Source organism: Melospiza georgiana, chromosome 1 (genome assembly GCF_028018845.1).
Source record: "Melospiza georgiana isolate bMelGeo1 chromosome 1, bMelGeo1.pri, whole genome shotgun sequence".
NCBI classification, from domain to species: Eukaryota; Metazoa; Chordata; class Aves; order Passeriformes; family Passerellidae; genus Melospiza; species Melospiza georgiana.
The window spans coordinates 131,316,636-131,343,339 of NC_080430.1; the positions used below are offsets into that span (position 1 = coordinate 131,316,636).

The following is a 26,704-nucleotide window of genomic DNA, read 5'->3' on the forward strand; positions in this document are numbered from 1 at the left end:
TTGAGATTTATTTAGAATCACTTCCTGAAATGACAAAGACCTGAGGAGCACAGTTACCACCTTGACCCAAAGGTGACACATGGATCTTCCCAGAGGGAATAGTCAGGTGTTGCTGTGGGAGCAAAATGGATTTCCCACAGGACTGAAGAACCCCCAGGCCCACTCGAGGTGAGGAGCACAATCCCAGACTGGTGACAAGGATTTTGTTGTCTTTGGTCTCAAAGGGTGGGAGAGAGAGAAAAGTGGCTGTGAGGTACTTGGTAATCAAAGCTGGTCTGGAGGAAAAGGAGATGGATGCACAGCCTTAGGGCTGACACTGAACTTTGTGCTGAACGAAGCCCCAGGTGCTGGCAGACGGCTCTGGGGAGGAACCTGCTGTGGCACCTGGCTCCGTGCCAGGCCGGGTAACTGAGCGGCCTCGAGGGTTGACTCAGCACCTGCCTGCACACGGACAGCAGGAAGCATTTGGGGGGCAAACCCAGCAAGCTGCCAGGTACAGCTCTCCTTGCACCAGATCCTGGTGAGTTGGCTTTATGAAAGCTGGCTTTATTGTTCATTCCATCTCAACAATAAGAACATTAAAATTCCCAACAGCCTCAACTGGAGTGCTTGTGTTCAGGCACCAGAGCTGTGCTGCTGGGGCTGTGTGGGCTCGAGCTTCCCTTTGCTCACAGGCTGCATTCTCAAGCGCAGCATTCTGTGCACTTTATCCCCTTATAATCCCTCTTGCTTACAAGGAAAACCACTCCCAAGTTGCTGACTGTGTTTACGCGGGTGGCATTTAGCAAGGAGCAGCCAAGAAGTGGCACAGGCTTGCAAGGAAATGGCACTGCCACAGAAGTGGCACAGGGTTCTAAGGAAATGGCACTGCCACAGAAGTGGCACAGCTTGCAAGGAAATGGCACTGCCACAGAAGTGGCACAGGGTTCCAAGGAAATGGCACTGCCACAGAAGTGGCACAGCTTGCAAGGAAATGGCACTGCCACACCTGGAGGCTTCATCTGCACTGCAGTGTGTTACAGCCCTCAGGGAGGGCCCAGGGAAGGAACCAGGACTCGGTTGGTGATAATTCCTCCCCCCCAGCCAGCCAGGCTGAGCCCTGCTCCAGCTGCCCACCCTTTGTCCCTTGGGGAGCTGCAGCTCACAGGCACTGAGCAGAATTACACTGACCTGGGTCATAAATGTTCATTACAGCATGGAAGAAGCTTTGTACCCTGCTGTTCAAAACGATGTTATGTTGTTTATTGTAATGAACAAGTCTAAGTCTTCTGAAAGGCCTGGCAGTCACAGGAGTAGCCCTTTATTTGTGCAACTGGATTATGTAAAGCAGGGCAGGGCCTGATGAGTGGAAATACATCCCACATAAGGGTGAGGAGTGTGGTTTGCCAGTAACTGAGCTCTCACCACCACCTGCACCTCTGGGCAGGGAGAGTGGGAAGTGGTGGCCCTGTGGTCCAACCCTGCCATGCTGACACTCAGCCCTGGCAGCACCTGCCAGCCTGGAGCTGGCTTCTCAAAAACATCAAAAATACTTTGAAAGGATTAAAATAACAACAGTGTGACCCACCCCATTCCTGGGCTGTTCCCTGGCCACTGACTGCATTTTCAGTAGCTACAGAAAGAATCTTGCTGTCATCTCTTGTGTGAAAACCAGAGATCTGTGTCCAGGAGCAGCTGTGTGTGCAGGCCTGGGACACACATCCTCTGTGCTTGTGACTGGCTGCATTATTGCCACTCAGGGTCACATTCACGCCCCTGCTCCCGTCACCTGCTTTTGTCCTGCTGTTGGGTTTGGTTGTTTTTACAGAGGTGGAAGTTGACACTGAGGGGGTGAGTGACAAGCCAAACTCATAGCACCATGCTGGGATGAGGGGGGTCTCCCTGCCACAAAGCCAGGTAAGACAGTTGGAGTGCTCTTGCTCCCCCTTTTGCCCACTCAGTTGTTTCTAGGTGCTGTGTACACACTGAGGCCACGCACTGCAGTGCTGAGGTGGCAGCTGCAGTCCTACCTTTGCCTGGCAGAGCAGCCAGAGCTGCAGAAGAGATTATGGAGGGGCAGAGGAAACAAAAAAGAGCATAAATAAAGGACAAGCACAGAGCAGAAACAAGACTTAAAATACGGAAGTGTTCAAAAATAGGGGAAAATTAGACCAGGACATAGGGACTGTCCAGGAAAGGAGGAGCTCCCAGCCCAGCAGTAATTCAGCTCTGTGGCTTCTCCTACTGATCATTACACAGATGGGACACAAAACACATTTTGCAGCAGGTGAGCAAGGAGCAAGGAGCTGCTTTTGGCCTGCAGGTGCTCCAGTGCCACACCTGGCCAAGGACATTGTCTGCGACAGGTCACCCCACCTTTGCTCTTCAGCTGCAGCTGCTGGGGGCTGCAGAGATTTCTCCCACAGTTTCCCAGACTAAGGCAAGAGAATGACTTAGGCAGCCCTTACCTGTCAAACAAACGGTGAAATCCACACCTAAAGATAATTCCATTCTGCAGCCCCTGCCCCCAAAATGCCCTCCAGTGCCCCTTCAGTTTTGAAGACTGGTGTCCTTGTTTTGAGCTGTTCAGGCCCAATCAGCAGCACAGTCCCTTACATGTGTTTGATTCAGGTTTTTACTAAGTTCTGTGTCTTTAGAAATTGTTCAGCCTGTCCATTAGGCCCTCCCAAATGCTGTCTAAAAAAGTACCAATCTCACAATGAAACCTGAAGGAGGCAGGACCATCACCAAAATGACTGCAGGCAATGCTGCTGTTTTACATCCTAACAGCCAAAGTTTAGGGTCTGCCTTAATCTGAGGAGATCACACACAAATAAAGTGAAACCTGTTAATTGCTAAGCATCAGTTGCACTGATGATGCTTTAGGAAGTACAAGCCTCATTCTTGGCACCCCAAGCTGAAACTCATAATCCACATGTGAGAATTGTAAGCCTAAAGTGTACTGAACCAGAAAAGAAGCCATAATTGTATTTCTCAAGAAAATAACTTTATTAATTAGTATACACCTGAGAAAAATTTTCATTAGAACAACATTCTTAATGATATTTCTGCAGTGCTAAGTGAGTTTGATATACATTTATATCATCTGTGCAAAGAAGGCATCAGGGTATCTGAAAAATTGAAAAGCTTCACCTTTGAAGGAACTTTGTCAGAATCAAATATAAAACATAAGTAATGCCTGAAATTAAAAAAAAATTATACTGGTCCAAAAAATTGTTGTAGTTTTATAAATATATCTGTAAACAGAAATAGCTGGTATTTTAAATAATCCGAATACAAAAATTCAGAGTTAAATATTTCTATTGTGCAGTGCAGCTACCTGTTCTTCTGTCACTGCCCAAAAGAAGTCAGAAAACCAGCCATCCTCCTGAACACACAGGAAAAGAGTTCTCTGTAAAAATTACTCACTTGTTAAAAACATACCCATCCATTTAATAATTGTTTCCATGACAAGCTAATCAATAATTCATTCATCTTTTTTGTTAAGATGTTATGAGCCAAAATATTTAAATCTGTTTTGTACAGACAAGGAATAGTGAACAAATAGGTGGTCCACAGAAGTCTTCTGAAAAATGTTAATACTTCTTGTAAACTCATTTTAGCAAAGTTACTGCTAACTGACCCATTTATCTTGAAGACACTTCTTTTATCACAAGAACACAGAACTCACAAAATGATGTAACAAGTGATGACTAAAAGTGTATTTACCTATTGTACCATCAAGGTATTTCCCATTGCATATATAAGGTAAAATATATTTTTCTGAGTCTAAATAAAATCAGTATGCCAAAGGAAATGAACTCTGTTACTGAACACAGATGGGCATTAAATTCTAGAGCTGTATACAACTACCAGAAGAAAAGAGCAGCAAGTTTTAAATGTGCATATGCTGTCAAAACAAAACAGAATTCCAGCAGTCCAGGTAAAGACCCACTTGAACCCAGGCAAGTCTGCAGAGTTCATTCATTCATCTTCTAACATGAACTATTATGCATGCAGCCAATAAACTTTAACTTCTTAAAGTTCATAAACCTTTTTAAGGCTCTCAAGATCTTCCAGTGAGTAGTGATCACTCTGGCTTTCTGTAAGTAAGTCAAACAGATGCTGTACCTCTTCTTTTTCATTTTTGCTGAGAAGAGCCAGCACCACCTGAAAAAAACCCGCAACAAATTATTTTATAATCAGCACAGGTTAAGTGAGAATCATAATATCTGACAGAGACACATAAGTCAGTGTTTTTCCTTTTAAGATATGAAAATTTCCTTTAGATTTCTGTGCAATTTAAGTACCCATTCAATCAGTGTAGGGTCTTACCTTAAATCTTTTGGCTTTGCTCAAGTAGAACAGGTGCCAATATGCAAGGCCAGGATCTTTTCCAGCTATGTAATGTTCCAATGACTGGATAAAAAGCAGAAGGATTTCTCCTTCAAGTTTGTTACTTAGCAGCACTGGCAGTGTTTTTGGATCAGTAGTTGTGAGGAGATCTGCACAAGCAGCTTTATCCCTGCTGGCATTCAGTGCGTTGATGATCTGACCGAAGTCGTAGGCGTTGGGTGGCTCTGACGCGCGGAGTTTCTCCGAGGATCTCCTGGGCACGGCCTCCTCAGCAGCCACGGGCTGAGCCCCAGCACCTTCTGCCGAGGCCAAGGGCCCCTCTCCCCGTTCATCAGGGTCAGTCACCTGCACAACAAAGGGGCAACAGATCACTCCATGTGGACACAGAGATAACCTCAAGCTTCATAAACTGCATTTATCCATCACTGGATTAAAGCTGGCACTCTGCTCTTCATCAAAGAAAGGCACCCACCTTCTTCCTTGTCCTGCTGCCCCCAGAACAGGAGCTCTCTAATTCACCTTTAAAGGCTCACTGTGCAAAGTGTATTTTTTACTCCTCCTTTTCACTGCTTGGCACTGCACTGTGGAAACACCCCTGGAGAGCACCAGGAGAAAGGAGGACTCTACGCAAGTATTAATGTGAAGCTCCAGAAGTCAGGGACAGCAGGCACCCATGCTCCATTCCTCTGCTGTGCCTCCAGGGCACTACAGGCACATGGCAGCTGCACCAGGCTGCTGTTTGCAGTCTTGCTTTGGAAAGAGAAAGCTCAGCATGGATAACCTGCCTCACTATCCACTTAACTTCTGAGGCTGCAACCTCCATTAAGTTTCATGAATCGGTAACTAAAAATTAACTATGAGGCCAACTACATTTGCTAAAATCTACTTCAAGCCATCAAGAGTTGTGAAATTATTATAACCTGACTAAAACTTACTGAACAGAGCCTGTCAATGCCAAGTATTTTGAAAAGTCTGAAGATAATATATTGCATAGAACAGGGGATTAGTAATATTTGGAAAATACTGCATTTGGCTTATAGACATTTTGTTCTATTTTTCAATAAACCTTAGAATCAAGGGAGAAACCTTGACTGTCTTTTATATAATTATAGCTTGATTAACAAAGAATAACGATGAGAAATTATTTTTCTAATTTTGTTTTTCTTTGCAGTCTGTCTTCATGGAAAAAGACTACCTTGTACTACAGCAGGTGAAAGAGGGGAGCCTCTCCACATGGGCAGTTGTAATGATGCCAGCAAACATAAATGCTTCCTGCACAACCCCTAGAAAAATTACCTGTGCCAGCAATGTAGTTAGGTGGTCTCTGAATTATGTGGTCACTTCCCAAACTGCCTCTAAACACTTTCCAGGTCCTGTTGTTTGTCACAACTCAGAGCTTAACTAACACTATACCAGATTATGCCTGTTACATAAAATCCCATGAGCTCGTGACAACCTGAAGTATTTCAAGAACATTTTCCCCCCTATATTAATAAATGCAGTTTCCATTAGACCAGATTCTGAAATTACATTATCAAATTACAATACCACTGTTCAGACTGGTAACTATGTATTTTAACTGTACATTTTTAAATGAAAAGGGGGAAAAGAATTCTTTAATGACCAGCAAAGCTACAATCCAAAAATATCAGATGACTGAGAAAATCCTTTCATCACCTAATTCTACCCAGAACTGTACAAAGCTAACATTTTGATCTTGTACATAACATTACATCCTGTGTTTCTTTTGTAAGATCCTACAGATGTTTTACTCTTGCTCTTTAGGGTAGGATTTCATTTTTCAGACCCATAACTCCAGGACCAGCACAGGAGCAGCCAGCACATCTGCTGACCACAGACCTGTGCCCCAGGGGCTGCCAAGGAGCACAGAACTCAAAAATGAAACTGCTATTTCATAGCTGCACTGAGTAAAACATATTTCAAAGCCTAAGCAGCTTTTGTTTACAGGGAGCATACCCCCGAGTTTCGTGCCATCTAAATGGACTATTTTCCTTCCTGCTGTAGTTCTGAATAAACTTGTGAGCAGTCCAAGCTTTATCATATGTAAAAATCCTCCAACATGCCCTCAAAATTATTTGAAAAATACAACACCATCCCCACAAAGATACAGATTCAAGATGGGCAAACAAAAGCTTTAGTATCTCTTGAAATGTGCAGCTTCTGTTGTGTTTGCTTTTAAGAAGTGAACAGGTACACCACCTCTTGTATGGTTATCTTCTTCCCGTGTGCTTGCTGACCGCCATCTCCAGCACTGCTGTCAAGGTGAAGCAGCTGGGTTACCTCCTCCAATTCCTTCTGTGCTTCAACAACATCTGGATCTATTAGAAGTACCTTCTTGAAATCATCAGCACTGGCTTGATAATTCTGTAAGTACAAGAGAATATTTTTGTCATAGGCACATCACTAGAAAAATAAATCTGAAGTACCACACTGTCCTTTACAAGTAAGAAAGGTAAAAATACTGGGATCTGGACACTAAGTCGACAAAAATAATCTAAATATTGATAGTGTGATTTCTTCAGAGGGGAAAAAGGAAATGAGAATGAGTTAATACACTGTAACTATTTCCAATTAAATATGTAATATGAAATAATTTATTCTCAGAAATCTATTCCCTGTGTCAGAGAGCAAATTATTGAAGTTTGCTGCTTTTAAGCATAATTACTTACAGTGTAACACTGCTTCACAATTAATATAATGTGAGTCCTGTAAGTCTGCATACTTTCTTTGCCAATAAGAGAGTTAAACTGAGCTTTGATTAAAGATATATGTAATCTTCCTGGGCTTCAATCCAACAGACCATGTCTTACAGTGAAATTTTGCTAATACCTGAGAAAACTGGGACTATGTTATGACCTCTGGGCTATACAAGATTAGGACAAACACAGTGACAGAGTGGCATTAGGACACAGTTCCTCAATAATCAGTCTTGTGGTTTGTTTCATGCCTTTATTTCCCATTTTTTAATGTATAATTACTATTTTTAAACTAAATTTTCTAAAGTCACAAAGTTAATAGCATCAATTAAGGAAGACTGGAATTATCACATAGGAAAATCAAGACATCTCCAGGACTGGAGTATCAAAATAAAGATGAAATGAAGCAGTAAACAGTAAAAGACCATGCAGACAGTAAAAAACCAACATAATTTCTTGTGTGAGTGGTCTAGTATTTCTTCTGTTTGGTCTAGTATTGCTTCTGTTCCCAAGCAGCATCATGAGGTTACTATTAAATAATTTGTATTATGGAAAAAAAATCCTCATGCAGCACCTGAGGTACTTCCTCAGCACCTCAATGTAAGAGAGGAGCCAGTGTCCAAGTCACTCAAACTCTTTCCCACATTTTGTTCCACACTGGTGGCCAGTATTCAAGGTGCAGAGGGGCTGCAGAACATCAGCAGTGAACTGAAGCCTGCCAGGTCATGAAGGAACACAGAGAATGAGAATTGTGTACTACCCCTAACAAAGGAATGCACAGAGGGGCCAGGTTGCTTTCATGAGAAATCCACTATTAATTAAACTAAATCATCTGAATTACAGATGTGAGGATTCACAACTACAGAGAAAAGAGATTCTGGAACAGAATTCCGGAAACAGTAACAAGGGTCAGCAACCAACTCTACTGAATTTAAAACTGCAGCCTGCCTGACTGTCCAACAAAAATCACACAAGATGACTGTACCCAAAGCAAGAGGGTGAACTACCAGCTGCAGGAGATGCTGTTTGGGGTCCTGTGTCACAGGCCTAACATATCTCACTGATGTTTTTCCTGATCTTCCCTTAACTACATCCTGGTAATCTGTAAAAAAATCCCTCATTTACTACATTAAATTCTACTGCAGTTTTTTTAGTTAAATATGTGTCTAATTACTTACAAATAACACTTCCCACCTTAGTTAGATCTTTGCCAAACTACATGCCTTTAGCTCACACAATTATTCATTACAGAGTAATTTGTCAACTTCAGATAATTTTTGTAATTTTATCTGATTTTACCTATCACTTTCATCCCTGAAATTAGTAGTAATGAAGGCATTAAATCTGGCCACAACAAAACATTTTGGGAGTCCCCAGCTCAGGCTGTTCTGAGGGAGTTCATCAACACTATGTTTCAAGTTGTTTTCAATAATACAAAAATAGCACTTTTTTTCTAGGATATGCAAAAAACAATTCTCAGACTTCTTCATAGGTGTGTGATACCCTTTTTTACTGTCTGGCAGAAACACATTTATACTGATGTTTTATCAAGTTTAACAGTATCAGGTTAGAGATGATTAATACCAGGTAGCTTAGCACAGTTACAGAAAAAACATTACAAACTGGGACTTAGCACACTTCAAAAATTTTAGAGCTACTGCAACAGAGGAACAAATGTATCACATTCCTAGGACCTGCACTTGGAATTATAACATGGGATGAGAACAGACTGGTATGCTGCTAAGCACAAACAGGTTCTCAGGTGCCTTGTAAGCTGAGACACCATCCAGTAATTTTTTGTTATGGCATCAAACACAATGGAGGTCTGAGTAAGCGTCCATCCATTTGAGGGAGAATGATGAAATTTGGTGGACCTCCAGTCCACTCCTGCAATATGGAAGACAGCACTTCAGACACTTGTCCAAAGACACTTGTAAATTTAATACAAAGCAGGTGATGAGAGCTGCCATCATGAGCCTACAATATCAAGAAGCTGATAATTCAATGCCAAGTAAGAGCTGATGGGTAGAGCAAGGATTGCTGTGGGAGAACTGTGGAGTGTTAAGGCTGACTTAACATCACTGAAGATGGGGAACCACCAGAGGGAGGGACAAACAGAACAACACAGTTCAGTGATGGAACATGAGATCTGAAGTCACATTTGGGATGGATATGATCAGTGTGTCTGTATTTATGATGATCAGTAAAAGGATACTCTAAAAACTGTATGTAAGGTGAGCACTGTGGAAACACCACCACCACCATGCAGATGGAAAGGGAAAGGCTGAGTACTGCCACTGCCAGAGTGACAAAGTACAGAACTGACAAAGGCTCGTAATGCACTGGGGGAAGAAAGAGAAAATTATGATAATTAAGACCCTGGTTAGATATGACACTTAAACAAGAGCAGATGCCAAGACAGCTTGAGATTTTAGTTTGGACAGATGAAGACCAACTTGGAGAGAATCCATTTGTCATTAGCAAAGTTATAGTAAATGCCTTGACAGATAAAGGAAACTGGGATACCCAGAAGGAGAATACTAGAACATTAGAACAGATCTGAAACTTGCTTAACCCATCTCCAGTCAAACCTTATTTATTGCAATATTCTTGTATTTTCTCAAATTATTACATCAACATGCAGGTTTTGATGTAGCAAAAATATTTATATAATGTTCTGTGTATGCCTTATGCTCTACAAAGTAATAAATCATCACACTGAGTACTTTGTTTGTAGTCACCCATTGACAGCAACTACCTCACTGCCTTTGAAGGGGATAAGCAAGTTTAGAAGTGCTTAAGAATACCTGGCATGTTCTTTTTCCTCACCTGTAATCCTTTGTATGCTAGTGCTCTTCTATAAAAAGCTTTAATATTAGAATCTTCTATCTGAAGAACATGATCACAATCCCGCTTAGCCTCTTCATATTTATACAGCTTCAAGTAACAGAGAGCTCTAACACAGAAAAACAGAATACACTGCAATGTAAGTAATTCTACAGTGCTGTAGTGCCAACATCTTCTGACTCACAAATGTTAATTAAAATACTTTAAAAAAATTCACATTGAGACTGAATTGTTTGAAGTACCATTAAGTATCAAGAACATCACTGGATGGATTTAGAAAAGGCTAATTCCTGAAAAAAAAAAGCAAGTATGACTAATGCTTGAAGTTAAATAGGTATGCAAATATTTTAAAAGCAGAGCCTACATTAGTACAATATGATAGTACAGTGGTAAATGTAATAGAGATTTTATACAGCCATTCTGGGTAAAAAAGTGCTCTGGATTAAATTAACAACACTGCTCTCTGCACCTAATTATTACTTGGAACTATCCTATTCAAGTACTGGTCTAATCAAATCCTTCTTAAGTTTGTAGGAGCTGATAAGATTACAACATAAAGAATTATACTGCTGAATTAGGTCAACCTTTAAAATAATGCTGATGTATGACTGTGTTCTTACTCTTATTTTCTCAGAATGTACATTTTCTCTGAATGATTACTCTTCATATCTGAGATACTGCTACTTCATGTTAAGTTTTTAATTCAAATCATACCAGTATGCTTAAAAAAATCTCAAAAACACTGCAAAATGCTATGCTAATTATTACTTCCACTATTGCTTACTTTATTTATATATAAGATTGTAAGATATATATCAGTGACATTAATACTTGCTCCCCTTGAAAAATGTTTTTACAAGAAATCTATTTTGTTATTGTAAACACTTACCAAGTAGGGGAAAAAATGCCTTTTTCCCAACAATGAGTGAACAGATGCAAAATCTCTATTAGAAATGAGAAAACATAACTACTGCTATCCCACAAAGCAGCATTAGCCTTTGGATCCTTACCTGTTAGTGTAGACGGTACATTCCTCAGTATTTAACTTCATGCACTCACTGTATTTATTTGCAGCTTCTTCGTATTCCCCCACTTTTACAAAATCATTCCCTTCATTTTTCAACCTCTTGAACTTCTCCGCAGCTTCCTCACCTAGAGCAGGGAAGGATCACAGTGTCACATCAGGTCACTTTGTCATGGGTGGCTCAATGATCTGTGCAGACTGAGGATTAGCGCCTGGCACTGGAGCCCCTGCACTGTCACTCTGTCCCAGTCTGTCCCTCTGCACTCAGCCATTCCTGTCCCCAGCCTCCCCTGCTGCTCCCACCAAGGCACAGCCAGACCCACATTTGGCTCAACAAACACTTCCCATCCACCAGTGTTACTTCTCTGCTGAAAATAATGGGAATGCAACAGGCAGCTCCAAGCTTTCCCAGTTTCTGTGTGATGGAGAGGGCCCAGCTGTGAACACTGAGACCCTGCTTTTACTTACACTGCTGGAGACTTAATCAGCAGGATTAAGGCCTTCCAGATCTCTCCACCATCACACCAAGGTGGCCATAATTTGATCTAATACTGTCTTTGCAATCATGCCACAGTTATTATGCTAAACTGACAGTGACAATACTCTGTTAAGAACTATTTCTAAAATATGCAGTGAGGAACCTTGAAATACCTAACTAGACTTCTTAGTGTAGTTACTGTTTTATTCCATAACTGCCTTTCCTTCTTAATTCCACATAATTTGCTGCAGATGCTTTTGGGTTAGGCTACAGTTTTTAGCTGTGTTTGCAGTCAAAAACTGATCCCAGATGCAGCTTCATGACTGTTGTGAGCAAACAGTAATTATCAACATAGCTCTAAGTAAATCATAATGAAACAATCCCCTTTTGGCGCCGTGCTAATGAATATGAGCCTCCTGCCAAGCTTCAGGTTTTCAACACTGTATATAACCAACAATTTAAACCTATAACTGAACTCACTGAGTTCTTTTATAAAAACGTGGCAGTTTCCTATGCCAGAAAACTACATGTAGAGTTGGACAAAATTATAACTCAAGTAGTAAGACACAAAGAAAAACATACAGTTGTTGCAAAAAACTGTCAGCCAATGGTAAGGATTAACTACTGACTGAACATTACGGCTGGTGCCTTTCAGTACCAGCTATCACTGTCAGGTCTCACTGATGCAGCAGAGGCCTGAGAAGGCAACCAGAATCTTAAGAGTCAGCCTTCAGTGAAGAAAACAGTCACACATTTCTAAAACCATTTCTAACATTTCTAAAACCAAAGCCTGCTCTATTTGAAATAGACATGTCTTGTATCAAAATGCTGCCAAGCACTTGGAGGACACTCAGTACTGCAGTAATGCATTATAGACACATAACTCCATCACTGGTACATACTTGGCCAACAGCCCAGCTACAAACTGCAGTCACCCCTGCTGTTAATCAAGGGGAGAATATCTTCAGTACTACTTTATATTGAAATAAACTCAAAGGGAAACCAATTAATACTTGAATTAGGAATCACAGGGTTAAAGCCTTTGCAAAGGGAGTGTTTAATGTCAGTAACAACTGAATCAGACAGCTTCCTTCACCTTATTTACTGAAGGAGAAAAATGGAAACTGCAATGACCCGGGAAAAAAAAGTCAGGAAGGAAGTTAAGGTTCCCAGAGTTCAGCACTCAGTGATTACATATGGACAAGTCCAGAACATCTTTGAAAGGTGTCTCCTGATCTTCTGCCAAAGTTGGGTGTTTGTTTGGCTGGTGGTTTTTCTGGGGGAAAACTGTTTCATAACTGTGTTATGATGTCAGGGAAACCACTGATGCTCGTGTCCTGAGGGCCATCAGGCACAGCATCACCAGCAGGGTGTGGGAGGGGATTGTCCTGCTCTGCTCTGCACTGGGGCAGCCTCACCTTGAGTGCTGGGGGCAGTTCTGGGCACCACCATGTAAGAAAGATCCATTAGAGAGCATCCAAAGAAGAGCCTGGTGAAGGGTCAGTGGGGAAGCTGTATGAGGAGTGGCTGAGGTCACTTGGTCTGTTCAGCCTGGAGGAAACTGAGAGGAAACCTCACTGAGGCCTTCAACATCCCCACGAGGGGCAGCAGAGGGGCAGGCTCTGATCTCTTCACTCTCATGACCAGTGACATGGTCATGGGAAGCAGAGCTAGGGGAGGTTTAGGATGGATATCACCAAAAGGTTCCTCCCCCAGAAGGTGGTTGGGCACTGGGACAGGCTCCCCAGGGAAGTGGTCATAGCACTAAGGCTGACAGAGTTCAAGAAGGGTTTGGACAATGCTCTCAGGCTCATGGTGTGACTCTTGGGGTGTCCTGGGCAGGGCCAGCAGCTGGGCTTTGGTGATCCTGATATTTTGCTAATGAGTATTACTGCAGATTTTATATAACTTAACTTTATATAACTAAATTGCATGCTGCAAATGACATCACTTGGTTTAAAAAAATTACCATAACTGCTCCACAAAGCACATTGAACTCCATCATGTAAATGACAGTAATTTACTTTGGGTTTTCACAAAGGTCTCTTAATGAGTGTTTTCTAAAGCAGTTTCTTTGACATTGTTAAAATATATTCCATTTTGTAATTAGGTTTATTTTCTGAATGTGTATTTGCATCAGCTATACATACAATTCATCTGCAATTCTTCTTCTCTGTTGATGTCTGTGGTACTTGGTTTATTCTCTGAAGTGAGGCTTCCTCCATCCCACCTGTGTAGCTGAGCAGCAGCTGGAACAACTGGAATTGGTGGCAGCTTCTCCCTCCAACTGGGACCATCCTGATCTATTAAAGTCTTTGTTATTCTGAAAAAGAACAGCCCCACCAACATGACTTTTCATGTATTTAACTCGCACTTTAATAACTTACAACCAGTTCAATACTGAAATGTTCCAATTAAAAAAAAAAACAACCCCAAACTTGAACGATTATCCTTCAGGCTAATTTGAAAAATATTATCACAGCAGTCAACAGTATCACATTCATTTAAGATTTAGACTTTTTCCACTTTAGAATATTATGGAAGCATTTAGAATACAAGCTGACTTCAGCATGATCTGTAAATATTTAATCAATGACTGGTTCTGTACTAAGCTCTAAATGCTGCCTACCACATCAAGTAATGAAATACCAAAAAAAACTATGTATTTATTTTGGTTACTCTTCTCAGCTGTTCATAGGTGTTACCTGTAGTAAGTGAGATTACAATATTTTCAGGCAAAATGTGATACTTAAATTTACAAATGTCAAATGAAACCTCTTCCACAACACCTGTCTAAAGAAAGCAATGTGGGTCACAAAGTAGTCTGCATTAAATTGCATTTTATAGTTAGTCATCCTTAAACCAACACACACACACACATATATATATGTCAACTATTTCCACATATGTGTGGTTCAATCCAAAACTATTTAAGTGGGAGCTTCCCACTGCCTTTTTCTCTTTTGGAGAAAGACATAAGTTGAGGTAGTAAGTGAAATAATTTAAGATTTCATGGTTCTATTAGAAATTTTGTAGTGTTAATAAAAATAATTACGAGAATTATGAGAATAACAGTGTGATAAACATCTCCTAGTCTCAAAATGGGCTTAAGAACCAAGTTCAACTGGTAAAAAGTCTAATTCATAATTTAAGAAAGGAAAAATCTGAATTGAGTAGCAAAGCAAGTCACACAGATACTACAGGAAATAAAACTAAAATTTTTTTATCAGGTGAACTTCCATCTAACACAGTGTGAAAAACAGACTACATGAACACACATCCAAAAACAAAATTAAGAACCTTTAAAGTGACATGAAGAACAACACAGAATGAACATAAATTACCCAATGGAGTTTTGTAATTTACTTTTGTTCTTTTAAAGTATTTGAATAACAGCTATTAAAAAAAAAAAGGGTCAAGTCTAATACTTTAGCAATAGAATCAGAGCACTCAAGACCATATTCTTTTCCCATTGTGGTCTTATCAAAACACTAAAACAAAAAGTAGCCCTAATTCCAAACTCCTTTATGTAGAACAGAAATTACCAAAATATTTTAAAGAATTGTATAGATTAAAAAGTCTATTTGTAGAGCTATATAATGAGTGAGTTTATGTCTTACACCATGCTGCATAAAAACCATGAGGTTTTTGACTTGAAAGTAAATTTCTTCATTCACAGAATATCACATTCCATAGTATAATTTAGTTGCTTTATTTGTTTTCTAAGTGATCAAAACCACTATTTTAATGTGTGTAAACTGCACATGCTTTTGCAGGGGCTCTCCTCTGCCTGTACCATTCCTTAGCATCTCAGAGGACATACCAACAATGTGGCTTGTCCAAGTACTGCTTTGTTCTATTTCAATAAAACCTCAGTATTTTAATGATAGCCTGAACCCAACTGCTAAGAAAAAATGTGGCACACCATCACAAATTGAACAACCCAAAGATTTACTCAGGTTGTTTATTTTAGGCAACAAAACAGTACACTTCATATTAACATATCAATTAATTCACTTCAGATATTCCCCACAGAAAGTAATGGAGTAATTCCACAGGCAGAGTCATATTGAATTCCTATTTGTTTTTTCATTTATCATAATGGGCTTAAAAAGTTGCAGGAAAAAACTCTAATTCATCAAAACCCACAGAAAGAACCCTGCAGTATCTAATGATTAACTGACTTCTTGTAATATCATAATGTAAGCAGAGTCTTTGGCAAAAATGCATACTTGTGTGCCATGATTAGCTTAAAAAGCACAGGTGTCTCATTAAAAAGCTGGGACAAACACATTCATTTCCCACCAACAACACCCCAACAATCCTGCAGTTCTGGAGCTGATCACTAATTTCTTTCTGCAGTACAGTATTCATATGGGACTTTGCAAAAACAACTTCTAAGCTATTTCAGGCAATTTGCTCACTGATACTAAAGGAATTGGGACAATTGGAATGAAATTTCAGTTTAGTAGGAGGAAATGCATAAACATATTCCCACACATTAGAGCTTCTGTATTTCTAACAGAGAAAAGTAAATAATGAAACACTCAAGAGGAAATTAAAATACATGAAGTAGAAAATCCACTGATGTTCACGATGCTAGGAAAATGCCACTAATTAAAAGCAAGCCTGAAATGCAATTTCCAGTTATTGGCACACACCATTAAATGAGCCAGTCCTTCCAGTTTATCTAAAAAAATCACCTCAGGAATCAATAAAAGACAGAATTTAACATCATCTAACCAACATAATAAACAGTGAAATAACTATTTATACTTGTTTCCATTATGCACCCAAATTCTTAATTATTTCCTTTTGACTGCAAAATGATCAGACAAAGGTTTGATATTAAAAATCCTTGTCTTTTATGTGAGTATTAAAAATATGCAATTGATTCTAAGGTTTTTGAAAAGTCTGCTTAGAGAGACAAGCTCCAATGTGGTTTGTCAAACCCACCCTCAGACACAAGTAGGATGATGAATTTTTCCTGTCAGCATCCTAAAGCATTGCTATACAATTTCCCACAGAAAATTAAAAACCTCCTCCAATAAAATAAGGTTGTTAAGACCCGATCTTCCTAATATTAAAAAAAAAAAAACCAAAAATATTACATTTGGGGTAGTTTCTTTAAGTTAAAAGACAGACATGACTTTTTAAAATTCATATTTAGAAAGATCTCTTACTTTGGAAATGAAAATGAAAGCTTTAGTACAGTCTCAGTTGAAGTTTCAAATGATAAATTATTTTTTTTTAAATATAGTTAAAGTTCAATTATGCAGGAGGTCTATGGTTTAGGAACTAATAATTTGCAAGCAAAAATTAATTACCAGCAGAAGAGAAGAAGGAAGAAGCAGCTGAAATAAGGTGATGGGTTGCCAGGGAGAAAAAGAGTAATGAGCAGTGAAGCTAAAAACATAAGGAAGGCCTAGAGAGGAGAAAAGGAAGAGTGTTAAGGAGAAAAGGGAAATAAGCTTATTACTAAGCAAGTTCCAAGTCAAGGAGAAATATGAAAAGAGTATCTGCAGATAAAATAAGCCAACAAGATTTTTGAAAGTGTAATAATTACATAGGTACCAGGATAAGCAGCTATTCCACCAATCCAAGTGCTCTATTATCACCACAGATACAGAAGATCACTAAAAATTTTTGTGGTATCAAAAAAAATAGGACTTCTAAGAGACTATAAAGTGCCACAATTTCCTCTGGTCAAATAAAGACAATTTAAAGAAAGATATTATGGACTTTTTAATGAATAGTGAAAGTGCTCATGGTCTTGCCTTAGGGAAAAAAAACCACACTAGATTCCACTGTAAAAGTCACATGCATGTAGGTTTCTGCTCAGTGATTAATGACTGTTCTGTTTTCAACTTTATAGTATTAAAGTATAATTATAGAAATTCAAAAGTCTCTCTTGGCAGAAAGAATTAATGTTGAAAGTATTAATACTTGAAAATAATCTTCAATTATATTTTTTACACCTCTAAGCTTTGTAGCCAACCACTGTTTCAGGCTACTTCAGTATTTCCACAACTGCAGCATACAGAAGGATTCACACTTAACATAAATCTCCAAGTGCCACAGAAAGACTGTTAATATGTAAAGGAAACAGGATGTCAGAGAAATGGCATGGACCTTAAGAATTACTTTATATAGTATAAAATAGAAGTTAGGAAAGAGAACAAGTAGAAGCATTATTAAAAAATCCAGCCTTAAAATATTAAAAATATTACATTTTTGAAAAACAGGAAAGGAACCCACTGCTAGGAGAAGAAAACTGAAATTATGGGAAAACAACTAAAAGAACAGCCAATCCTCCACCTATAATGAACCAGCTGTGCAACAACTCCAAGGGTACAGAATAGAGGGAGTATGTAAAACAAACAAATTTGAATTCCACTCTCTTTTGAGCGTTACCAGAGAATCTGTGTGTGCAGTTACCTGTTAGCACTGTCGCTGGCTGCCTGGACGCTGCTGTCTATCTGCAGGACTGTTTTGTAATCAATGTACGCCTGTCGGTAGCGCTCCATTGACTCGTTGGCCATCGCCCGGCGTAGAAGGGGCTTAAGGGAAAATGGCTGGAGCTCCAGAGCCCTGGGAAAACAAACAGAAAAATGCAGGGTTGAAAAGGAGTAACTGAACTAAGGGAACTATTTCATGATATACACAATATATATATGCAACTCTGTGATTTCAGATGGCACTTACAGTAAAGTAACTAAGGAAAATGGGTCTGAGTGGTTCATATCAACACCCTAAATTACACCCAGTTTTGAAATTGTTAGTGCTTTCACTACAGCTTACGCTACTCAAAGCTCTGTCTTCCATCTGGAAAACTGCTCTCATCACCATGATATGATTAATGGAATGGCACCTGCTTACAAGCAAAAGCTATTTTTCCTAAGTCATGCCTAGATGTACAAGGATTTCAAGTGTATGGTGCTTTTGCTTACATGGCTTTCAGTTCTTCTTCCCTGGATAAAAGTATGCACTTAAAAAACCCACTGACTATGACTGGAACATGCACTTTTCTTTGGACTAAGTTTTTGCCTCCTTTTTGTCTGTTTACATTTTTGGTTGTCTGCCTGGTCAACACCAAGCTCAACACTGTGCAATTAGCACTCCTTCCCAACACCATGCATTTTTCCAGCAGTATGAAGCAGTCAAAGGCTTTATTTCTAAAGAACTACCTTCTTTTCAATGATTCTTGCCAAAGAGAGATAAACTTTTGAAATAGTGAAATTAAGATGAGTCTAGACAATTTGATTTCATGAAGTCATAAAGCCACCCAGACTGATATCTCCCAGCTTTCTGCTACACATGGTTAGCTCCAAGATCAGACAAGGCTGCCCAGGGCTTGATACAGCTGGGCCTGAAAACCCTCCACGAGATCTCTGCCCAACATCTCTGGGCAATCTGTTGCAATGCCAAGCACTGTTCATGGGGAGAAGGTTTCTCCTAGTATAACCCTACATATTTTTTTACTTTGAAATCAAGTAACCTATTTGTAGGTAATCTATTATATTGCGTTGCCTACTGCATATCTGACATTACATGTGTTTGCAGGTTTGCAGTCCTGCTTCCCAGTCTCTAAATTACTTCTACCTCTGTATTACTTCTACCACTAACACTATGAGTTTTTGTGCATCCAGGAAATATGCATAACATAAATATGCATATCATTAGATAGTAAGAATAAAGAGCTTCTAATTGGTAAGAATACAAAACCTAAAACCTCTGTATTACTGATTCCAGCTAAAGTTTTATGTACTTCAAACTTCCTGAACAGAAAAATGTGATGGGTCTTAAATACACCATCTCAGCCAGCTGTCTGCGATCCTGCATCTATTTTAATAAAATACTGCTAATGAGCCATTTTTTTCAGAGAACTTATTCTGTCAGATACAACACATACAGTAAGTTACATGCTTTGTACTATAAAGGTACATGCATATTTTATTTTTTGTTTTGGAGGGCTTTTTTTAACAGTAAAATTGTGGTGTACAAAAAACCCCACTGATTAATTAATATGATTTCTAATTCTTTTAAGATACTTTTTGGCACCTTAAGCCCCAGCATTATAAACTCAATCTATGGAAATATTAAAAAAACCCAAAACATAAGAAATACAGTATTAATTTAGTGGGACACAGTGTTTAGAAGTTAGTGAAGGTGTCTGTTCTTCTCTAACTCCTGTATCCTTAAAAGCCACAATAAGCAGTAAGGATTTTAGCTCAATTCCTTAACAGCTCTAATTTCTGTTTATAACTATGTCAAGCATATATATAAAACCCTCAAACCAAAACAACAATCCAACAGAGAACACACACACACATACACCACACATGTGCGCAAAATCAACTTCCAATACTGTGATAAGCATGTGGCTTAACAAAGCTTTTACATATTCATTACTGTAGAACTCCGCTGTAAACGTGCTTCTGTATTAAAAACTTGAATTCCACTGTGCATTTCTATGAACATAACAAGCTTAAAAACTGCCCGTACACAGTAAGACATTAAGTTAAAAGTTACTTCTTTCCTAGTTTTTATGTGATTGTTTACATAACAAAGGTATCTGTCATTCAGACAGGGAATCAGACTTTATTAGTACTGCTCTGAGTCAAACAGCACTAGCAATATATCAGTTAAAATGTTTAATCATCACCAGGAATGTTGCTGCTCTACATGGGAGGTTTCAATTTACCTGTTACAATCCTGAATGCAGTCACTGCAGTTCCCTTCTTTGAGGTAACATGCTGCTCTGTTTGAGTACAAGATACTTAAATCGTCTGGACTTTGTTCTCCTAAAAGAAGTTACAAGTAAAATCAAATAGTATTACTGAAATTAAACTTAACAATGAAAAATCTGCATACTCCAAGCTGCACTGCAGTGATGCAGTCTGCTGACACTGCAAAGCAGTAAAGAGCTTTCTTTTATCATGTCGCCTGGAGTATATAAGTATTCAAACATAAATGTCAACAGCTCTACCCCTAGAAAATTAAAACATTATTTCACTCATCATTCTGTATCTTCTGTCACGTGAATTGCTGCCCACTGAAATGATGCAAGATTTACTGCATGGTAACTCCTGTCAAAAATCCAGGAGCAGGCTAAATTAATTCACTTGTACTTCCTTGAAATCATCTAAGCAGTTTTAGATTTAAAGTATAAGGTATTACACTCACCAAGACCAGTGACATATTCAATTGCTTCCGAGTATTTGAGCACAGCTTCTCCAAACTGTCCACTCTTAAATAACTCGTTTCCTTCACTTTTTAGTTTTGCCGCAGCAGGAGGAAGTGAAGTGGAGCTGCCACCACCAGCCGACTGAGACCCTTCCCCATGCGGTGTGGAGATCTCCTCAGCTTCGGCGCTTTCACTCTTCTCATCGCTGCGTAAATAGCCATTAACTTCGCCTTCATGGTCCGACAGATGCTTTTCCGACTTCTTCTTTGACGCGCCTTTTTTCCCTCCGCTCTCAGCGGAGTCCTTGTGCTTGTGCGCGTCTCTGTCCTGCTGCGCCTTGCCTTTGCCGTGGGACTTTCTGTGCGCGTTGCCCATCGCGGGCTCCCCGGCCGCCTCCCGCGCCGCCGCCGCCGCGCCGCAGCCTGCGAGGGCGTTAATGAGGCGGGTTAGAGCCGCATCAGCGGCGCGAACCATCGGCCCGCCGCGGCACGGGGGTGCGCCACAGCGACACCCACCCGAGCCCGCGGCACCCCAGCGCCAGCGGGGCTTGTCTGCCTCGGGAAACACTGCTGAGGACACGCAAAAATTCCTTCTCACAAGTAACCTGCAGGTGTTACTGAGAAGGGATTACTACGAAGCCTCATTGCCCTTGCTGGGCACACGGGAACCCCTGTGCTGAGGTGTCAGAATGGTACAGGGCTCACCTTGACATTAACTCTTTAAATACTGCCTATTACAACACGGACGCTCTGATCTGCCGTGACCAAATCAAATGCCTGCGTGTCAAAGTTAGATGACAAGCTATCAAACCAGTAACGTTATACAAAACTCTCCTCAAATATAACATAGAATAGGCAGGATAAAAGCTTATAAATCCTTCTCAAGAAGATTTCATTTAACCATGTCAAAAATCCTTTTATGCATACTTGTGATCATTCAACCTTCACTGTTATTTATTACAAATTTATTTAGGAAAAAATCATAGATTAAGGGTATTAGATAGTAAAATCTCTATCTTCCATATTCACCTGATTTCCTACCAGATTACCACCACAGTATCTAAAGACAGATTTCTGCAGTGCCTGACTCTCGATACTACTAAGCACACAACAACTCTGCCTTTTGGTACAATTAAGATGCTATCTTCCCCTTGCCTTAACCTGATGTTCTTATCTGCCCAACAGAATTTTTTCACATATTGGAACAATATTTTCAATTGACTTTAACAAAATATCTGACACTGACTCAACATGGATGAACTTCAGATGGTCCAAAATGAAAGAAATATTTTTTGAACACACAAAATCTTACTGCAATCAAACTGAACAGGATGGGAAAGCATAAGATTGGTAGAAACAACAGATCCTCTAGTGCCTCCTACCAGCTGAGATCCCTGTTTTGAAATACCATACTTAATAATAAGTTCATACTCCACAGTGGGAGCAATGATAGGCTAAATCTACCCACACACACATTTTTGTAAAACTTAAATTATTTATATTTGAAACATCCACCCACCCACTCATCCAGTTGGTGATACCAAATATACCAAAAAGATTTAAAGTCTATTTAAGGGAGAATGGTGGTCAAATGCTTGCTGGGCAGATGAATGAAGACACAAACAGGTGATAGGACAAGCTTTTACAAAACATAGTGAAACACTGTCAAAGAGCATCCCAGCTTCTAGAGACAAAGAAAAAGCAAGGCAGGCACACAATATGTGATGTGAATAATGTGTAATTCCTGAATACAGGAAAAAAATTCCTAAAGATGAAGTGCACTGAACCAGTCCTGGATTAAACAGGAAGCATTTATAGCATTTGGAGTCTGGAGTCCCCCTGACAATAGGAATGCTGATAGTTACCTTGTGTAGCTGCTGGGCAATACTAATTGGTTAAATATTTCAAGTCTGAGTAAACAGCATGCAAAAAAATGTACAGCTATACTTCTCAAGTATAATTCTCATTGTCTTTTAGTTTCAGTCTTTAAAAACAATGTTCCTGTACTGGTCTCTACAGAGAAATTAAAGCAGTATTCTGGGCTAAAAAAAACCCACCAATACTTCTGAACTTTTCTTAAGGGAAAAAAAAATCAAGACACCTTATAAATTCGAAGGAGAATGTGAAGAAAGGTAATGAAAAGTCTGGACAGAATTTTGACCAGAATGACCACAAATACACGCAAGCAAGAATTTTCATTTATGTTATTACTAAAATAACAAACGTAAAATGGAAGGACCATCATAACACTAAAAAAATCCCCACTGAATACTCTAACAGGAATATTTGAAGTTTGGTGAGTGTTTACTATTATATTATATATAAATAATATATTTAATATCATATTATTTAATATTGTAATAGATCAATTATATACCACACAGCTCAACAAATTTGTCTTAATTAAAAGGGGCTATTTAAAATGTATCAATTTTTCTTTAAACTGTATTTATTACTTGAGGTTATACTTCTGGAAACATGTCAAAATACCAGGTGCTTTGTCAAGCACATGATTTTTAGTTTTTGCAGTGCCTGAATACTGTGTTTTGTAGTTTCTAGGATGCAAGCAATTTTCTGTTTCTATTGTACAGAAAGGGCTCCATTTACTTTTGCTTTCAGTTACATAGAAGATGAAGAGAGACTACACTCTATTTAGACTGTTTTGTTCAAAGTTCAGAAATCAACGTTTCAGTCCTAAAGAAAACAAAAATTTTTTCCAATCTCTAAATTGTAAGTTCAGTAGGAACGCATTAGGCTTTCCAATTAGAATGTGAAATAAATGTGACTACATGACTGGACTACACGGACTACTGGACTGCCTGTGATTACAGGACTAGATGTTTAGTCTACTTATTGCTGTTACGTTCACAGAACATTTTTTATTCATTAACTGAACTGAATTCATCTTTGTTTCCAGTTGTACAAGAAAATACAGTGTAATCTATGAAAATGCTTTCCATTTAAATCTCAGAAGTATTTTTTTGTATCACAGGAACACATATGCCCTTGGTGTCAACTGACAATCTTCCCTATGTTTAAAGGCCTAACCTTTCATCAACAGAATGGAAGTCTTCCTATGGAGCTAGAAGGCACACAGTCATCTGAATGCTCACAATAGGAAACACCCCCAAATGAACAGACATTTAAGGCTAGGGACATGATACACTCCTTTCTTCCAAGGTTTCAGCTCAGGAGATTTGGCCGACACCAACTGATGTGGGAAAATATATTTTCCCTAATCTTGTGTGCCAATAATACATTATTATATCACACATTTATAGTCCAACATTCATGATTAAGCTGCAAACCCCACAGACTGATTTCGTTTCAAGATAAAACACAGAAAACATAAAAGTCACAGCTGTCATTCCACAATACCTTAAAGAGCCAACATAACTAAAAGAAAGGAGAAGGGTGAAATCAGCCTAGGGATTTTATTCTGTTTCAGGCTGGAGGCCAGCCATGCAGCTGAATCTAAAAGCAAGCTGCCAATGCAAGCCTTCCTAGCCCCTGCTGCCTCATCTCCTCCTGCAAGCCATGGATTCTGATTCTGCCAGTGGCTTCACCCGAAGAGCACTGCAGTTAACCACACACTAATCCAGGAAAGGGAGATACACTTCAACTGCTTGTAAACTACATCCAGTACAAGAATTACATGTTGTTTACCTCTAATACAAACTTCCAGGGCACAGAGATGAGTTCTTACAAAAACAAACAAAAAAAAGAGAGAGAATTATAGTTTCTAAAACAAACAACAACAAAAATTATAGATGTTAACAAATTATACTTGATCATTTTTACACCCTTTGATGCAAGCATGGGAAAAAATGAGAAAAATGTGCTGGTGGGAAGGCAGGAAAGCTGTGTGAGAGAAAGATCTCAGGAACACAAAGTGTTCCCCCATCAGAAGAAATTTTTAACTGGGTCCACATCAAAGGGCAGGTGTAAAATTACACAGGGCACAGGGAAGTAGGTGATTTATAGCAACATTTTCCATTTGTCTCTGTTATGCCCATTCTAGAAAGAATTCCAAAGATGTGTAACAAAACTGGGCTCTAGATTTCACACTCAGATCTACTTTAAGTAGTCAGTGTAAGTTTAGTCTTCGAACAGGCAAAATTCTTTGCAAGAATATATGGATGAATTGTGTGAATAAACATTACTATCTCAAAGACAACTATTTTTTCCTTAGGTTAAAATAAAGTAGGAAATGATAAGACATTACTTTTATCTCCACCACGTCTTTCATGTTCTTCTGTATTTTCCTCTCTTCCTTCACCATTTTCTGAATCCTCTATCTCTTCAATAAGTATTTTTTTTCCTTTGCCTTGAGGCTCAGATACAGGCTTTAAACCCTTCAGTTTCTCTTCAATCTCTAGCAGACTTTTCTACAATAGAGAAAAAAATCAGCAATAGCAGAAGTTTTTTTATTATGTATATAAATTACAGTTCACGTCCAGCAAATACATTCTGTTAAATAATCCATGTGAAATTCTGAAGAATTATCAAGATAAATGTTGCCAATATAAAAAGATGGTAATAAATGTGACAAGAGTCAGCATCAAACCAATAGTAATAGTGAATTTCTGTCTCTCTCACAAGAAATAGACACAAGATATCTTCACATCTTTGTGAGAAGATATCACATAAATAAATAAATACTTTTCTTGAATGCACTGCTTATCAAAAATAAAAAAACTAAATTCAAAGGAAAAAAGTAGATTTATGATTGTGTGATCTGGCATGGTCTACTAAGAAGAGATGTGGACAACAGGTTCTCTAGAGAATCTCCAAAAAAGCCTAAAATCAGAATCAAAACTTATGCTACGGAGAATCTGATGTCAGATGGACAACTGATGGAGAAATACAACTGAGAGAACAAGAACCAAGAGACAACAGTCCCTTAACAGTGTAGCAAAGGACACTGTGGAATAATGATAAAGTTTGCTCCTCTTATAAGAACTGCAATTAAATGATCAAACAGCTTCTCATTCCATAATATTTTTCCATTACTCAAAAAATCCCCTTTAACTGCACTTGGAATCATCAAGGTTGGAAGAGACTTTTGAGACCAAGGCCAACTGTTAACCCAGCACTATCACTGTAACCCATAAAGCACTAAATCACTTTACACTGTCAGAGCAGAGTAAGACACACCCAGAATTATGTGGTATTCTGAATGTAATTCAATGCTGTGCAAGAAAGTGCCATCTCAGTACTTCCTGTCTCAAGAAAAAGACAAGAACAGGATCAAGCAAAGATTCACATGGACAAAGTACCCTGAAGAATTCCAGTTACTGACAATCAATTCACTTTTCTGCTAGTGATTCTGGATATGAACATGCACTCTGCGTATGTTCCATACATTCATATTTATCTCAAGAGAGTTTTGAGGATTCTCCAAGCAATGAGAAACTTGAAAAAATGCCCTGCCAAGCACTTCTCATTTTTGTATGTGCCAGCCAAGGCATAATAGCTGGCATGAATAAGGACAAAGTACAGATATCTGCTTTCAGCTACAAAAGCACTGCTCAGCAAAGCAAGTCATGGAAGAGTGTAATCAAAATGAGTGACTATCTCTGTCTGGTAGTATAAGAAGTCTCAGCACAGCCTATTTGATAGGTCTTTTCACATAGACTGTTGTACAATTTGTCATCACAGACTCACAAACTATTTAGATATTCAGTCTTGTAAATAGAAAAGAAAAAGACCAAAATCTCTTTCAGAACTCAGATCTAAAGACATGTAATTAATTCTTTGGTTGATGTGAAACTCAGGAACTATTCTGGACAGGAACTTAGCTCCAGGAGCACCCTAAGAAGGATAAATGCTGTATGTGGTCAATTTGACACAAGAGGCATGTACCACTTTCTCTGGTATAAGCAATAGTAATAAATAACTCCATGGAAAGAAGCAGCAATCAACAAGCTGCTAGCAGCTTACAATGTGCCACCAACAAGAGCTGGACAGAAGTCAGAAGCTGGGACAATTGCACAGCATCCAGAAGTCACATGTAAAACCATTGGGAGGGCAGTAGTATGATGGACTCATAATTAACATACAACGAGCAGTTTACTATCAAAACTGCCCAGTACAGAAGGTTCTCAGGACACACAG

At 39.1% G+C, this 26,704-nt stretch overlaps 1 protein-coding gene across 2 annotated transcripts in view; it reads right to left on the bottom strand.

Moving 5' to 3' along the window:
* Positions 1 to 2,964: 2,964 nt before the first annotated feature.
* SPAG1 (sperm associated antigen 1) overlaps positions 2,965 to 26,704 on the bottom strand; it is a 37,371-nt gene continuing 13,631 nt past the window's right edge. For both annotated transcript variants that reach the window (XM_058028469.1, XM_058028479.1), the window contains 10 exons: positions 24,813 to 24,975; positions 20,588 to 21,010; positions 20,106 to 20,205; positions 17,840 to 17,992; positions 13,552 to 13,724; positions 10,910 to 11,051; positions 9,882 to 10,008; positions 6,556 to 6,720; positions 4,315 to 4,680; positions 2,965 to 4,149 (listed from right to left, as the gene is read on the bottom strand). In XM_058028469.1, coding sequence (XP_057884452.1) covers positions 4,018 to 4,149; positions 4,315 to 4,680; positions 6,556 to 6,720; positions 9,882 to 10,008; positions 10,910 to 11,051; positions 13,552 to 13,724; positions 17,840 to 17,992; positions 20,106 to 20,205; positions 20,588 to 21,010; positions 24,813 to 24,975 — 1,944 coding nt within the window. In that variant the 3' untranslated portion in view covers positions 2,965 to 4,017. The remainder of the gene's footprint in view (positions 4,150 to 4,314; positions 4,681 to 6,555; positions 6,721 to 9,881; positions 10,009 to 10,909; positions 11,052 to 13,551; positions 13,725 to 17,839; positions 17,993 to 20,105; positions 20,206 to 20,587; positions 21,011 to 24,812; positions 24,976 to 26,704) is intronic.